Below are 17,166 nucleotides of genomic sequence, written 5' to 3' on the forward strand. Positions count from 1 at the left end.
GAAGCCACTTCAGCCCAGTTTGCCACCAGTGGATATATTATTATTACAGTATTATTATTATTATTATTATTATTATTATTATTATTATTATTATTAGTGGGACCCAGGTGGCGCTGTGGGTTAAACCACTGAGCCTAGGGCTTGCTGATCAGAAGGTCAGCGGTTCGAATCCCTGTGACGGGGTGAGCTGCCGTTGCTTGGTCCCAGCTCCTGCCAACCTAGCAGTTCGAAAGCACGTCAAAATGCAAGTAGATAAATAGGAACCGCTACAGCGGGAAGGTAAACGGCGTTTCCGTGTGCTGCTCTGGTTCGCCAGAAGTGGCTTTGTCATGCTGGCCACATGACCTGGAAGCTGTACGCCAGCTCCCTCGGCCAATAATGTGAGATGAGCGCGCAACCCCAGAGTCGGTCACGACTGGACCTAATGGTCAGGGGTCCCTTTACCCTTATTATTACAGTGGTGCCTCGCTTAACAAATGCCCTGCTTAACGAAATTTCCGCTTAACGAAAGGATTTTTCGAGCGGAGGTTGCCTTGCTAGACGAATGCGTTTTACGAAAAATTCATCTAGCGAATCGCGGTTTCCCATAGGAATGCATTGAAATTCATTTAATGCGTTCCTATGGGCAAACAAAAAGTCAAAAAAATTCAGTGCATTCCTATGGGATTCACTAGACGAATTTTTCGCTATAAGAAAAGACCCGTGGAACGAATTAATTTCGTCTAGCGAGGCACCACTGTACTACTACTACTACTACTACTACTATTATTATTATTATTATTATTTCTTCTTCTTCTTCTTTTGTATACTGCGCTTCATCTTTAACTCTCAGGCCAGTTCACAACATATTTTCTCTCTCTCTCTCTCTTACATTACATGATGAAACAAGAAAACAAGCCCCACAAACCAATGACCCCACCCCACCCCACCCCACCCGCGAGTTTATAGCCACCTTTGGCAACCTGGCGCTCTCCCCATGCTCTGGGCTACAACCCCCATCATCTCTGGGAAGATGCCAGGTAGGCAAAGGCGAGATCACATGATCGCTCAGTCCCGCAGGTGGAACTGGAGTAGTTCAGGCCTGCTCGTTTCCCCTCGGCAGCAGCCACTTGCAAGAGACACCCCAGAAGCCAAGAAAACCACGGCTGCTTCTCATACCGCTGTGCAGGGAGAGATGCCGGGTTGGCGTGGAGGCCCCGTCGAATATTGCTCTGTCGAGGAAGTCTATGGTGGACTCCGTGTAAACAATGTGGAAGACTTGGCTGAGAAGGGAGCAGAGTTCCTCCGCGGTTACCTGGAGAAGGATGGAACAGGTCGGATGGGCTTTGGGGGAGAAGCAGAGAGCTTCCAAGTTCTCCCATCTTTTTTTATTATTATTATTCACTTTTATTAAATGTACATTACATACAAAAAACAAAACACAAACTAATCTTACATTGGACATTTCTAGACTTTAGTTATTACAGTATACATATCAAATTGTCAAACATCTAGAATAAATGTGTATTATATAAAAGAAATAGAGAGAAAAGAAAAAGAAAAATACATGACGAATGGACAAGACTAAAAATACCAATCAAACAAAAAGCAGTATTTAGTTAATTCAAACCACTACCACAAAATTGTGCTCACAAAAGGCCCTCGTACTGGATTGAATCCCTTTTGTAATTTGTTGGTTTGTTTACTTCTGCCTACTCTCTGTGGTTTCAATTCAGCCATTCCTATCTTTGATCTGTATTTATTTGTCTCCATCTTGGGATACCTCTGTCTGCGAAATTAGTCTAAACACAGCCAAGCGTAGACAAAAGTCAACAAAAGAGGTTTCAAGGCAAATCTTTTAAAAAGTAGTATAAACACCGACAACTGGGAAACACTGGCCTGCGAAGGCTCCAAGTGGAGAACAGCCTTTACCAAAGGTGCCATGGGCTTTGAAGACACTCGAACTCAGGACGCAAGGCAGAAACGCGCTAAGAGGAAGGCGCGCTTGGCAAACCCTCACCGTGATCAACTCCCGCCCGTAAACCTATATCCCCACTGTGGAAGGACGTGTGGCTCCAGAATTGTCTTCCACTGTCACTTACGGACTCATTGTTAAAACCGCGTTTATGGAAGACAATCTTACTCGGCTACGAGGGATCGCCAAAGAAGACGGCAGCTCCCATCAGTCCCAGCTGGCATGGTCAATGATGGGAGTTGGATTCCAGCACTCTCTGGAGAAACACAGCTCCCGAAACTTGCCATAAGATATCAGAAGCCCACTCCACAGTTAACACAGGGCAAGGGTTTCATCCCTGCTGAGACACGACAGGCACCTGAGAAACAGGTGCCTTTGAGAAACACTTCAAGGTACTTGTTTCAGTAAGATTCACCACCAGCTGGGTGGAAGATGCTTATTTGCTATGGGTTTTATTAACCTACTGGGACCCAGGTGGCGCTGTGGGTAAACCACTGAGCCTAGGGCTTGCTGATCAGAAGGTCGGCGGTTCGAATCCCTGTGACGGGGTGAGCTCCCGTTGCTGGTCCCAGCTCCTGCCAACCTAGCAGTTCGAAAGCACATCAAAATGCAAGTAGATAAATAGGAACCGCTATAGCGGGAAGGTAAACAGCGTTTCCATGTGCTGCTCTGGTTTGCCAGAAGCGGCTTTGTCATGCTGGCCACATGACCTGGAAGCTATACGCCGGCTCCCTCGGCCAATAATGCGAGATGAGCGCGCAACCCCTGAGTCGGTCACGACTGGACCTAATGGTCAGGGGTCCCTTTACCTTTATTAACCTACTAGCTGGCCCTGCACGCGTTGCTGTGCATTAGTCTGTGAGATGGAGGCTAATAGCCCCCCTTCAGATCCCCCTGAGCCTCAGAGTCCCCCTGAGCCGAGGCGAGATACTGTGGAGAGGGCAGGTTTCATCCCTGTGTCTCCCCCCACCCTGTTCTGACCCATTACCTATCCCTGCCCTCTATTCGGGCCCCCATCCCCTCCAGGCAGGCCTCTACCTCCACTTGGCAATGTTGGGCCTTGTTGCTGCAAAAGGCCTGTTTTCAGTTGGTTTGGCCTTCATGGATGTACGTGAGTAGTGGATCTCGTGGTGGAGGCGGGGTTTGTGGGTGTGGTGTAGATTTCACAGGAAGGGAGGGGGTGTAGAAGGAGGAGCAGCTGAGGGAATAACGCCACTTGAGGGCGCTGTTTTAGTTTGTGGAAAAACAGGTCTGTACCTGGGCAGGTATGAGATGTGAGGCATCCGAGGTTCTGCAAACACTCAGGAAGTGGCATGGATCATTGTGTCCAAATTTCAGGGGGATCGGTCAAGCGGTTACCGAGAAAAGTGGAGCCCACAGTTTCACCATTTTTACATATATATAGATCTTCAGTCGTGTTTTGACCCGCTTTTTAAAAACTGTCTCAGCTGTTTTTATGGTATGTCGGCAAACTGTCACAAGATGCATGAAATTCATAAAGTAATGAATAACACTTCAGTTAATAATAATACTTCAGAGGAACGCTTCAGGCAGCAGCAAAACTTACTGGCGTTCTATGAAAAGGGAAAAAAATACTGGAACATTTCTATCTCCAGTGCAATTTTTAACAGGGTCTCCATCTCCAGTGGCCGCTGACAAATGATTTCTGGTGGACGGAATTATTACTGGGCACAGGTCTCAAATAAAACAAAATGCTCCGTGCCTGCAAGTTGAACACTTGCAGGCAGGAAGGTGATCGTTTAAACATCCATTCCACAGACACTGGTTTTTTCCTAGTTGGAAAAATCCTGCTTCACTGTATCTGTCTGAGAAGACTGCCTTGTTAGACCACAAGAGAGCGTAAGACGACCCAGAGTCGATGCCTCTTCGCAGCCTGAGTGCACCCCTTCACCTGCGTAGCTGCACCTGTCCAAGGTGAAGGCAAGATCTTTCCTAGCAAAGGGAAGTATTGCTGTCAAAAACGGACCTGCATGAGGAAGGGGAGGGGACAGAGGGGGGGGACATCTTACTTTATTCTCCGTAGCCAGGACCACCAGGCAACAAGCTTCGACAGGAACCGCTCCGCTCTCCGAGAGAGACCCTGACGTAAGAGCTTTCAAGCTTTCGGCACAAAGACTCTGGTTGGGGGAAATCCCGGGGTCCTGAGCTGAGAAAAACCAGAGGCCATTAGTGGAACCAGGAGGCAAGCTGCTATGCCTGCATGATTCTGCATAACCCCCCACCCCACCCCCCTGGGGAAAAGGGGTACAGTGGTACCTCGCAAGACGAATGCCCTGCAAGACAAATTTTTCGCAAGACGAATGCGTTTTGCGATCTGATGGTGATGCGCAAAATGAATTCGTTTTGTGAAAAATTCGTCTTGCGAATCGCGGTTTCTCATAGGAATGCATTGAAATTTAATTAATGCGTTCCTATGGGCAAAAAAAAGAAATTTGAATGCATTACTATGGGAAACCGCGATTTGCAAGATGAATTTTTCGCAAAACGAATTGACTCGTGGAACAAATTAAATTCGTCTTGCGAGGCACCACTGTATTTTGTAATATTCCAGAACGACGAGCTCAATGGTAATGCCTAACCTTATGCTGCTTTCAACCTGCTGTGACAGTATTTATTTATGCGCTTTTTTCTTTGGTTTCTTTTGTTAATAAAATAACTTTTAAAAATGAACACTGTGCATTTGCTTAACAGTAGGGAAAGCACTCGTTTAGAAACTTATGAAGCTGCTTTCTCCGGAATCAGACTATTGAATTGAACGGGTGGCAAATGGGATTTGTACCGCTGAGCATTTGGGGCAAATTCTACCAGAACTGCGTACAAGAAAGGAGATTCCGACATAACATCCGGAAGAACTTTCTGTTCCACGGTTGAACAGCTCTTACTGTCAGAAAGTTCTTCCTGAAGTTTAGCTGGAATCTCCTTTCTTGTAATTGGAATCCACTTGTTCCATCTTTCCTATAAACAGAGGCAGTTAGCTTATTTATATAACCTCCCCCCCCCCCCCAATACATCTGTCAGCTGTCAGGGACTGGGCAGAAGAGGAGCGGTGGAGACTGCCTCCCCAGCCTGAACCTTCCAGAGAAGGAAGAGACAGTTCAGAATTACAACAGGGGTTTGAGGGAGGTGGGAAATCATGGGAGGAGGAGGAGGGGAAAGCACAGTGAGTGACAGCTGACAGACTCAAGTGTCTTTAGAAATCCTGCCCCTCTGTCTCCCAGAACCCAGCGGGCCTTTAAAGTAGGAGAGCAAAGAGCTCAGAGGCAGAGGGCAGTTTTCAGAACCCGCACCGATGGCTCACGAGGAAGTGGGAGAGACAGAGCGGGTGAAGATTCACTCGGGACAAGGCCATTATTCAGAGAGGCTGCATTCCCAAGCCTCTCTCTGTGCGAATATTGAATAAAAGCAGATGGTAAGGACTTTCCCCCGTCTTGTCCGTTCTTGGCAGCCTGCCGTGAGGGCTTGTTCCTCTGCCGCCTGACAGAATCGGTCTTTCTCAGACGCAGCAGAGTCCCACTGCAAAGGGGACACCCCACTTAGCTGCCCCCCAGGAGAGATGCACAAGAGATGGTGGACGCAGCAGGCTCTCGTGGCTACCAAGACACCACCCCCTCAAAAAAAAACCACCAACAACTGGAAGGCAACCCCTTCGCCAGCCTACCTGTTTTCAACACCACCAGGTGCGAGGAGTCGTCGCGGATGTAGGAAACCGACGCAATGTCATGGATTGGGACCCTGAGTATGATATCTTCGCCATCCCGCCACACCAGTTTGACGTTGTAGGCGGAGAGGCTGATCACAGCGTCATGTTCCTGCGTCAGCTGCCCTGGAAGCTTATGAGCCCTCTAGGACGAAGGCGGGAGGGGAAGAAGAGGCAGGGTATTAAACTACCACGATGAGGGAGAGCTCGGCTGGTAAAGCACGGGACTCTCGGGGCCTCGGGTTCAAATCCCACGGTTCCCGCACTGCAGGGGTTGGATCAGATGATCCTCGTGGCCCCTGTGCATTTCTAGGATCCCATGAAATCTTCTCCCCGGGTGGAAATGCTTCTCTAACATGCCAGAACTGGGGGGGGGGGAGAGAAACTCAAGACCAGCTGGTACGCACCTTTGCATTGTCTATCAAATGCAGCACTTCCGTTCGGCTGGAGGGATTCAGGTACCCTGGGACAGATGCTAATTGGCCTAAATACTGGAAAGCAATGAAGAATTGTCAGAGCGAGATGAAAGCAGGCACCAACTGCCCCTCAGCCCTCTGGAGGCCAGTGCGATTTTCAACATGGCCCAGTGCGATTTTCAACATGGCATACCTACCAAGTTCCTCTCTGAAAAATAAGGGATCGGACCGGAAGTAGCATACTGGAAGTAGCGCTGCCGCCATTTTGGAACTGGGCGGAGCATGCTCAGAAGTGACTTTTGATGCTGCTGTGCCCAGTTCCAAAATGGCCGCCGCACCAGAAGTCGCGCTGCAGCCATTTTGGAACTGGGCAGAGTAGCATCAAAAGTCACTTCTGAGCATGCTCCGCCCAGTTCCAAAATGGCCGCAGCGCCTGAATAAACCGGGGGGAAACAAAAAAAAAAATCCGTTTTTTCGGCTGGGGACAGCTGGAAAAACGGGGGTTTCCCGGGGAATACAGGAGACTTGGCAGCTATGGAAAGAAGGCCTCTCCGCAGAACCCCGCTAACGCAGTTCGCAGGAATGAGTAAGGCCCTGCTGTTAAAAACAGGAAACCACCTTTGAGGGGAGTAGGACAGAGGAAGGAGCATGTGTGACACAATCCACCCAGAAAGCTCCACCTGAACCAGTGTTTCTCCAACTTGGGTCCCCAGCTGTTGTTGAACTACAACTCCCATCACCCCTAGCTAGCAAGGCCAGTAAATGGGAAGCAATATGCTTGGCCTCCATGTTTAAGCAGTATCTTAACGTAATCAGTGTATCAAATAAGCTTATATTATTTGCAGAATATCACTCTGTGGCTTTTAAAATGTCTTTGTGGGAAGGAGGTTATTGGTTTGTTTCTGTTTTATTCGGCATTTTGTGCTCTCATTTTTAATTTTTCTGTTGCGAACTGCCCTGGGATCTTCGGATGAAAAGGGCGGTATGCAAATTTAATTAACAGCGACAACCCCGGTGAGTTTTTGGCGGGGCGGCTACACCCATAGCTGCCAAGTTTTCCCTTTTCTCGCGAGGAAGCCTATTCAGCATAAGGGAAAATCCCTGTAAAAAAGGGATAACTTGGCAGCTATGGCTACACCTCCTGCCGTGAAACAGGCCAGGCCGCCCGCCCCTGCAGATGGGAAAGAGGCTAAGCGGCCGAAGCCAGGAGGCGGCTGTGGTTACCTTCACTTCCTTTTCGATGTAGTCGTTCAAGAGGATGTCGGGATCCACCCGGTCAGGCAAAGGGACGGAGACCGTGTGCAGCGGCCGCCTCTCTGTCACCTTCTCCTGGGTCTTCTTATCCCGACCCACCTTTTCGCCTTTCAGGAAGACACGCTTGAAAGGGGACACTATGCCAGGCTGCGGGGCAGAAAGGGGTTGGGGGGTGGGGGAGAGAGAGACACTTTAGGACCAGCACTTGGCCGACCTGACTGACGTGCCCACAGAGCTACCTTGCTTGCGCCAAAGCGGAGCACTGCCTGTCAGATATGAATCAATTAAGGTGGCTATTTTTCGACGGAGGAGGAACAAAAAGAGAGAGAGAGATGGAACGGAGCACACTGTCCCCAGTTTCAATGAGCTGAGCAGCCATTATATTAATTGCAGCCTGCTTCGCCCTGCTTCTGAAAGGGCTCATTATTCACCTGTTCCTATAGAACTTTCCCCCCAAATGAATGGCTGGTTCTCCGCCAGGTGCAGAGCTTTATTAGCTAAAAAAAGAATCATAGGCAGCAGGGTACTTTCCTTTAACAACCCTCACCCCAACCAACCCCAGCTGGAAACCACACCGCTCCAGGTCTCTTGCTGCCCGTCCCCTGTGGCTCTACCTTGCAAGATCGAAGGAGAGGGGAGACTGGATCTCTTGAAACATCATTGGCTGTGACAATACAAGGGGTTCTGGGGCACAAAGGATGCTGCTGCTAGGACCCCAAGCAACAGCACGGGCTTCTGGTGTGGCTGGGCCGAGCCTCCCCACCACTGAAAGGGCAAATTGACCCTGGACTAGTTCCATGTCGTTCCAATGGTGGTATTTTTGTCATTCCCTAAGGTAAAGGTAAAGGGACCCCTGACCATTAGGTCCACTTGTGACCGACTCTGGGGTTGCGCGCTCATCTCGCATTATTGGCCGAGGGAGCCGGCATGCAGCTTCCAGGTCATGTGGCCAGCATGACAAAGCCGCTTCTGGCGAACCAGAGCAGCACATGGAAACGCCGTTTACCTTCCTGCTGTAACGGTACCTATTTATCTACTTGCATTTTGACGTGCTTTCGAACTGCTAGGTTGGCAGGAGCTGGGACCGAGCAACGGGAGCTCACCCAGTCACAGGGATTCGAACCGTCGACCTTCTGATCAGCAAGCCCTAGGCTCAATGGTTTAACCCACAGCGCCACCTGGGTCCCTACATACAAGCAATTATAGGGCATTCATTGGGCAGCTGCAAAGACCACCCATTTCACATTACAGGAGCAGGCAGACTTGGCATGCACAAACAGTCATTTCCACACTTCCTCAGTAATCAGACTTTTGCTGGTTTACTGGTAAGACTTTAGTGAGTTTCAGAAGATTCCACCTCAACATTAGGAAGAACTTCCTGACAGTAAGAGCTGTTCAGCAGTGGAATTTGCTGCCAAGGAGTGTGGTGGAGTCTCCTTCTTTGGAGGTCTTTAAGCAGAGGCTTGACAGGCATATGTCAAGAATGCTTTGATGGTGTTTCCTGCTCGGCAGGGGGTTGGACTGGATGGCCCTTGTGGTCTCTTCCAACTCTACGATTCTATGATTCTAAGCCAACTGACAGGACTGGCACAAGCAGAATGTGATCTAGCCCATCACCACAACCCTGCAAAAGCTGGAACACCTTGCAGTTCCAATGTTCACAGCTGTATTTTGGATTAGCACAGTTTCTGAGCAGTCTTCAATGGCAGCCCCATGCATAATGCATGGCAGTAGTCTAATCTGAAGGTTTAGCTCTCATAGCCAAAAACTGCTGAAAGGCACTCTAACACCGTGGCGGCAACTCAATGAGCACCCCCCCCCAAAAAAATCCACCCTGTAAAAACTTGTAAGAGTAAGAGAAAAAGAAGTGGACATGTTCTTGCATAACGGTACCTCTGGATGACCTCAAGCATTGCAGATCGCGGCAGCTAGACTGGTGACTGGGAGCGGCCACCAAGACCACATAACACCGGTCTTGAAAGACCTACATTGGCTCCCAATAAGTTTCCGGGCACAATTCAAAGTGTTGGTGCTGACCTTGAAAGCCCTAAACGGCCTCGGCCCAGTATACCTGAAGGAGCGCCTCCACCCCCATCATTCAGCCCCCGGACACTGAGATCCAGCACTGATGGCCTTCTGGTGGTTCCCTCATTGCGAGAAGTGAGGTTACAGGGAACCAGGTAGAGGGCCTTCTCGGTAGTGGCACCTGCCCTGTGAAATGCCCTCCCATCAGATGTCAGGGAGATAAATAACTTTTAGAAGACATCTGAAGGAGCCCTATTTAGGGAAGTTTTCAATGTTTGGTGTTTTATTGTGTTTTTAATATTATGTTGGGAACTGCCCAGAGTGGGAGGGGTATTAATAATAATAGTAATTTATTATTATTATTCCAGGTAGGTGTTAAAATATACACTGGGGAGGGGGAGGAATTAAACCTTGAGGGACCCCCATAGCACATAGCCCCCCCCCCTGGCTTTCTCTGCTCTTCTAACTTTCAGGAACATCAGCAGGCAGGGTAGGAAGCTACGGCAGCAGATTCGAGTCTTGTTATAGCCAGAAGGAGGCTGCAGAGTCGAGACCTTCCCCTGCAGGGAACTTGAAGCAGATGGACCAGAGAGGTCTGTCAGCAGCCCCCGGTAGCTACTGCTTCCGCCTCCCCCAACCTGGTGCTCTTTATTCAGACTGCCATCTAGGCATGATGGCTGTGCTGTGGTTGTGATTCAAAAGCAGTTGAGGAAAGCCAGGAGATATAATTCTACCTATGAAGGGGCGAGTCTGGCAAGCAATGCAAGGGTAGGGGAGCTCCGGAGGCTGCTGAACTACAACTCCCATCATCCCCAGAAAGCATGGCCAATGGCCAGGAATGATGGGAGATGCAGTTTGGTAAGCTTCCAGAGGGCCCACAGGACCCCCACCCCTGCAAGAAAGCAAACGCAGGAAAAAGGGAGGGGGCAGAAAGAGAATGTGAATGGAAATAAAGTGATGGGATTACAGCAGGGGGAGAAAAGGGTTCAGCAAAGTTTAGATTGGGACAGAGCAGGAGTGGGGTGAGTGAGAATTGTACAAAATTTTTATGGACTGATAAAAATGGTCTGAATTTGGAATGTATTAAGGAGCTGGCTGTAATTTCTGGAGACACCGATTCCAAGGAAAGGGGGTAGATTTAGTTTGGTAAGAGGGAATAAAAAAGGGGTAAAAGAACTTGATAATTAAGATAGAATATTTCTGGGTAAAAGGGCAAAGAACATTGGGTAATAAAGGCAGTGTGAAGTATGAAGGGTTAATGGTTAAAAAGAAGTTATATTTGGGAAGAAAGAAAGGGTGGGTAGAATTGGAAACTGCAATAATTAATGAATTATGGAGAACTCAAGAAGGGGGTACGAGGAAGTCTGAAGTGTTTAGAACTGAAGTGAAGTTGAGACGTATAATATTTTTTCTTTCCTTTTTTTCTTCTCTTTTTTCTTTTTTCTCTTTTTTATTTTTGCTGTTCTTTTCATATAACTGAGGAGTATTGTTGTATTAATATTGAAGAAATAAGATTGTCATCCTTTTTGTATTTTTCTTTGTGTAAAACCTAATAAAAATCATTTATAAAAAAAAGAAAGAAAACAAATGCAGGCTTGCAAGCAGCTCCACCCTTCCGTAAAGAAATGCAGAAGTAGGCAGCCCCAACATCTGGCCTGATGAGACCAGCTCGGAGTCCTGGGCAAGGCTTGCTGGCCAATGCAGGTGGGGCTGTAGCCGTGCCACCCCAGCGCTGCCAAGGGGTGGGGCTCAGCTTGCCATTCTTTGCAGAGCCCTCTTCTCCCGCAGATCCCGGTGCCTAGCCACAACCATCACTAAGGGAGCCTTTCAAATCGGACAACAAGGATGCCTTTTGGGCTGCTGTGCGACCCGGGAAGACACGCTTGCTATTATCGGGCAATATAGAGCAAAGCGGGTTGGGGGGGGGGGAGGTTCTGTTTTATTTTTTTGCCAAGTAGCTGATGGCGCAAAGTTTTTCCCCAAAAGAGGTAGTAGAGAGAGATGGTTTGACGGACACTGGGAGGGGATAAAACCACTGGGCAGACAAGACAGAAGATGGAGAGGTAGGGCTGAGATCCTGGGTGCCATTGAGGATGTGCAGAGGCGAAGGAGAGCAAGAGAGGCGTTTTAGGGATAAAGAGAGAGAGAGGGAAGCTTTGCTTACTGGAAGCGCTTTACTAGAACCATATTATTATTATTATTGGAGGCAATCAGGACACGGAACCGCAGATTCCTACCTCATTCTCCATGAAGCACCCGGTTCCCCAGAGGGAGACTTTGAAAAGGCTGCTTCCAACAACAGGGTCCCACTCCACCCCACCCACCCCACCGGGCTCCTCCGGGTTGCCGGCTAATGGCTGCTGTTGCCAAAGGGCGAGGCACAACTGTCAGCTTCTGCTCTTGAGCAAGAAGGCGAACAGGACGCAGGGAGACCACAGCTTCCTCCTGGCTCGGCTCTCTCAGGGCTGAGAGGCGGCTGTGGGCGAAAAAGCAGAAAGTCCCACGGGGGGTGGGGGGTGGACCAGCAACCGAAAGAGGGGCAAAGAGGCTCACCTGCTGTGGGGCTCTCCAACCCATCAAGGCAGGCTTCCATAGAATCATAGTGTTGGAAGGGAACCCAAGGGTCATCCAGTCCAACCCCCTGCAATGCATCTGGTTCTCTCGCTCTTCAGATGGTCCAAGATTGCTTTGATAGGCTATGCATCTGCATATTTTAATGTTCAGGTGCCATTTGCTCATATGTTCATCAAATCTGTTCAGATTTGATCGGCCCTAACTCAACAACGGGGACCCAGGTGGCGCTGTGGGTTAAACCACAGAGCCTAGGGCTTGCTGATCAGAAGGTCAGCGGTTTGAATCCCTGTGACGGGGTGAGCTCCCGTTGCTCGGTCCCAGCTCCTGCCAACCTAGCAGTTCGAAAGCACGTCAAAATGCAAGTAGATAAATAGGAACCGCTACAGCGGGAAGGTAAACGGCGTTTCCATGTGCTGCTCTGGTTTGCCAGAAGTGGCTTTATCATGCTGGCCACATGACCTGGAAGCCATACGCCGGCTCCCTCGGCCAATAATGCGAGATGAGCGCGCAACCCCAGAGTCGGTCACGACTGGACGTAATGGTCAGGGGTTCCTTTACCTTTACCTAACTCAACAACAACCTCAGATATGCAGATGACACAACCTTGATGGCAGAAAGTGAGGAGGAATTAAAGAACCTTTTAATGAGGGTGAAAGAGGAGAGCGCAAAATATGGTCTGAAGCACAACATCAAAAAAACTAAGATCATGGCCACTGGTCCCATCACCTCCTGGCAAATAGAAGGGGAAGAATTGGAGGCAGTGAGATATTATACTTTCTTGGGCTGCATGATCACTGCAGATGGTGACAGTAGTCACAAAATTAAAAGACGCCTGCTTCAATGACAAACCTAGACAGCATCTTAAAAAGCAGAGACATCGCCTTGCTGACAAAGGTCTGTATAGTTAAAGCTATGGTTTTCCCAGCAGTGATGTATGGAAGTGAGAGCTGGACCATAAAGAAGGCTGATCGCCGAAGGATTGATGCTTTTGAATTATGGTGCTGGAGGAGACTCTTGAGAGTCCCATGAACTGCAAGAAGATCAAACCTATCCATTCTGTAGGAAATCAGCCCTGAGTGCTCACTGGAAGGACAGATCCTGAAGCTGAGGCTCCAATATTTTGGCCACCTCATGAGAAGAGAAGACTCCCTGGAAAAGACCCTGATGTTGGGAAAGATGGAGGGCACAAGGAGAAGGGGACGACAGAGGACGAGATGGTTGGACAGTGTTCTCGAAGCTACGAACATGAGTTTGACCAAACTGCGGGAGGCAGTGCAAGACAGGAGTGCCTGGCGCGCTCTGGTCCATGGGATCACGAAGAGTCGGACACGACTAAACGACTAAACAACAACAACAATCTCACAGTGTGTGTGTGTGTGTGTGTGTATTATTTCATCACACAGTGATGAGTCGGACACGACTAAACAACAACAACTTTCTGCCACTTTTTTTTTTTTAAAAAACTTACATTGTCATAGGTATTAAATAATTCGCTTGCAGAAATTTGAAACACAAACTCTTACATTTAGGCTAAGAAGATGCAACTCAAAAAAGTTTTCCTCCAATGTCCAGCTTCTCAAGCTTGGTTTCTCCCTTCCAAAACAAACATGCCAGAAGGGTGGGGAAAGCTTCCTTCGGGATTCTGAATAAAGCTGTCTTTTTGCTACAGGCTTTAGCTTCCTGGAATGCCAGGGCAGAGCCGGCTGAGGCTTTGATGGCCCTGCTGGTCATGTCGGTGGCTCTTCTGTTCCACTCGTCCATGAATCTGGGAGGGAGGCTGTTTTTTTTTTTAACTGCACACAGCGAGGCCCCGAGGCTCCAGATGCAAACAGCGCTCTCTCCTCCTTCCTCTCCCTGACATTTTTTTAAAACATTAAAACAGGGTTGAGTCTTGGGCTTGTAAGTGCATGCAGTTGCAGGTGTTCTACTTATTTATCCGATCCCATGCGGGAATCGCTTCCCACAAAATACCTGGAAGCGCTTTCGCTGCAAAAACATCAACAATAGGAAACAATCCCGTATGTAAAACAGTTTCAAATCCAGTACGGACGCAACGGTATTTGAGTTTGAACAGACGTCTTATAAAGAGTGTTAGCAGCTCTGATGTATAAGCTAGGTGCCAAATGGCACTTTAAACCTAGGTTACGGTCGCCATAACGGAAGGTCTATTCGCTAGATAACCCTCTTCCAATGCTACAATCTCAACTACATTGCTTGACTGCAGCTTGCTCTTACTTGTCCCAACATGCAAGGAGAGACACACACAGTGGAAATGGAAATGGTATTAACTATGGACGAAGGCGGAGGAGACCCTACCTGCCTGCGGACTGTCTCGCCAGAGTGGTGCATGCTCTGGTTATCTCCTGCTTGGACTACTGCAATGGGCTCTACGTGGGGCTACCTTTGAAGGTGACCCAGAAACTACAACTAATCCAGAATGCGGCAGCTAGACTGGGGCCTGGGAGTGGCCACCGAGACCATATAACCCCGGTCCTGAAAGACCTACATTGGCTCCCAGTATGTTTCTGGGCACAATTCAAAGTGATGGTGCTGACCTTGAAAGCCCTAAATGGCTTTCAGAGGTCCTTCTCGGTAGTGGCACCCACCCTGTGGAACGCCCTCCCGTCAGATGTCAAGGAAATAAACAACTATCTGACTTTTAGAAGACACCTGAAGGCAGCCCTGTTTAGGGAAGTTTTTCATGTTTGATGTTTTATCGTGTTTTTAATATTCTGCTAGGAACCGCCCAGAGTGGCTGGGGAAACCCAGACAAATGGGCAGGGTATAAATTAATTACTACTACTACTACTACTTACTATTATTGCCAGGGGGTTGCACTAGAGAACCCTCTCTCAATTCTACAATTCTATGATTTCAACTACATTGCTCGGCTGTCGCTTGCTCTTCCAACAATTCACTTGTCCCCGTATACGAGGAGGAAAAACACACACAGTGGAAATGGAAATGGTATTAACTATGACTAAGGCAAGGTTTTATATGCCTGTTGTCTTTGTCCATGGAGTTTTCTTGGCAGGGGTACTGGAGTGGCTTGCCAGTTCCTTCTCCAGGTGGATCACGTTTAGCGACAGAGATGGTTGGACAGTGTTCTCGAAGCTACAAACATGAGTTTGACCAAACTGCGGGAGGCAGTGGAAAGCAGGAGTGCCTGGCGTGCTATGGTCCATGGGGTCACGAAGAGTCGGACATGACTAAACGACAACAAGGCGAGGTTTTAAACTGTAGTCGCCAACCCGCAATCTCCACGTAGTCACAATTGCAGCTGTGCCAGTAGCAAAACGTGTCTGGTCCCTGGGGAATTTCAAACGCTGCCTATAAAAAAAGACACTCCTGAAGTCCCAGCTACAGATTTCATACAACTAGAGTCGGCAGGGACACCAAGGGTCATCTAGTCCAACCCCCTGCAATTTGCACGAGTTTGCATGTAGCCTGAGCCAAGGCTGTACCATATCCGCCTGTGGGGGTTTCCATAACTCAGTGTTCCTCTCTCCAAGCTGATAAACCCCCTCACTACTGCTCTTTATGTGGAAAGCCAACCTGTTGGCGAGGAGGCTTTCAGCCTATCCCTTCTTGCTGAGTTGATAGGTTGTATTTTTATGGAGGGGTTTCTCAGCCAGGTGAGCCCTCAGCTGCGGTATGTAGTGGTACAGCCCAGGCACAGGTTGCCTCCCTCATCTGCCGTTTGTGAGGCTGAAGTTAAGGAGCCTGGTCTGCGTAAGGAGAGAGGCTGATAAAACCACAACGCAGGGTGCCTCAGACTCATTCGTACATTTAAAGACAGCACACCCTAAATTGCTTCAGGAAAGCAGGAGGAAACTTCATGAATCAAAGGAACTGGCTGGCGGAAAATAAAGGAACTGCCATGTTGAAAGGCACGAAGGTGAGAGGGGAAGCCTTCATTTTAGTTCCAATGCAAACCCCTTTGCGATACTGGAGGGGCTCGTCGCCTGGCGTCATTGTGAAGCCAGATGATGGACAGGTTTGTGGCACCACCCACCTGTCAAGACGTGGTTTGCGAAGCATAGGGCTGATACAGATTTGGCCCACCATGGGCAAAAAAGATCCCCCACCCTAGATGGAAAGCTAGCCAAGAAGCCTGAATCTATGCGAACTTTTTTGTTGTTGTATCGGACCCCACAAGGCTTGTGGAGATTTGCAATTGCACCCAACCCACCAGCTGACTCCCAGCCTGCGGGGAAATGCCAGCTTCAGGAGCTGGGTCAGTTTTGCTTGAACATTTGGGGGGGGGGGGCGAATTCCTTCCCGGCGTACATCAAAAGCAAACTACCCCCTCCTCTCAAGTCCAGATGGCTGCAAGCTTTCGCTTCTATGTTTACATCAGCTTCGTATTGATATAAGGAAAAAACCGACTTCAGCGGCAACGTTCAAGGGAAAAGGAAAGGAATTTTCATCAAGTGCTATTTTTAGATCTGCCTCGTTTGTTCCAGTCACTGGGGGGGGGGGATCCCTGAACCCTGACTTAGTCCTGCAAGGAGCGCTTTCCCCCACCTCCAGATTTTTTTAGGCCTTTCAGAGGGAAACTGTACCGTTCTGTGGATGAGGCGGAAGGTGGAATCTCTGCCACGGAGACTGCTGCTTGAAACGTAATGCAGAACAAGCTGTGAACATTTTGCCAACTCCATCAGCCGGCCAGAACAAGGGCTGTGTGTGAGTGCGAATGCACACAAACATTTGTACTATGTACTATGTACTATTTGTACTATGTACTATGACTGTACACTGGCTCTGCGTTAACAATAATGGGCTTTGGCACACACAAGAGCAGCTTGTTATGAGAATTATAAGGTCTAAGATACAAAATAAATGTACCAAGCAAAAACATACATAAATATATAAACCGCATGTCTGAAACGGTACAGGAAAAAGTCCTGAAACCATTTTTTCTCTCCCAAATTGACCTCAAATGTTTCTCTGCAAGGAGGGAGGAAATGGGAAAGACCTCCCCATTGTCTGTTCAAAGAGTTTTTACCTGCTGCTGTCTTGTTCTGTCTCTTATTTATTCGCTTTGTGCTGCACAGCAAGCAGCCTTCGCCAACCTGGCAGCTCTCCCAAGGCTTTGGGCTGAGACTCCCATCTGCCCCAGCCAGCAATGGGATCAGGGCCCTGGGCTTGCACAACCTTAGAAACCAACAAATTACATTATCCATTTATAAACCTCAGTATTCTTTGGAGGGTTTAAAAACAAA

At 48.6% G+C, this 17,166-nt stretch overlaps 1 protein-coding gene across 2 annotated transcripts in view; it reads right to left on the bottom strand.

Moving 5' to 3' along the window:
* Positions 1 to 17,166, bottom strand: part of CCM2 (CCM2 scaffold protein) — a 43,937-nt gene that overhangs the window by 9,941 nt on the left and 16,830 nt on the right. Inside the window, exons 1-6 of one of the 2 annotated variants that reach the window (XM_035129422.3) lie at positions 11,605 to 11,690; positions 7,313 to 7,489; positions 6,080 to 6,163; positions 5,634 to 5,817; positions 3,985 to 4,121; positions 1,159 to 1,294 (exon numbers count right to left, since the gene is read on the bottom strand). In XM_035129422.3, coding sequence (XP_034985313.1) covers positions 1,159 to 1,294; positions 3,985 to 4,121; positions 5,634 to 5,817; positions 6,080 to 6,163; positions 7,313 to 7,489; positions 11,605 to 11,616 — 730 coding nt within the window. In that variant the 5' untranslated portion in view covers positions 11,617 to 11,690. Of the gene's footprint in view, positions 1 to 1,158; positions 1,295 to 3,984; positions 4,122 to 5,633; positions 5,818 to 6,079; positions 6,164 to 7,312; positions 7,490 to 11,604; positions 11,691 to 17,166 lie in introns of those variants that run through there. The other variant, XM_035129421.3, reaches the window with a different exon arrangement.

The sequence above is a fragment of the Zootoca vivipara genome, chromosome 11, assembly GCF_965207765.1.
Source record: "Zootoca vivipara chromosome 11, rZooViv2.hap1.1, whole genome shotgun sequence".
Taxonomy (NCBI): domain Eukaryota; kingdom Metazoa; phylum Chordata; class Lepidosauria; order Squamata; family Lacertidae; genus Zootoca; species Zootoca vivipara.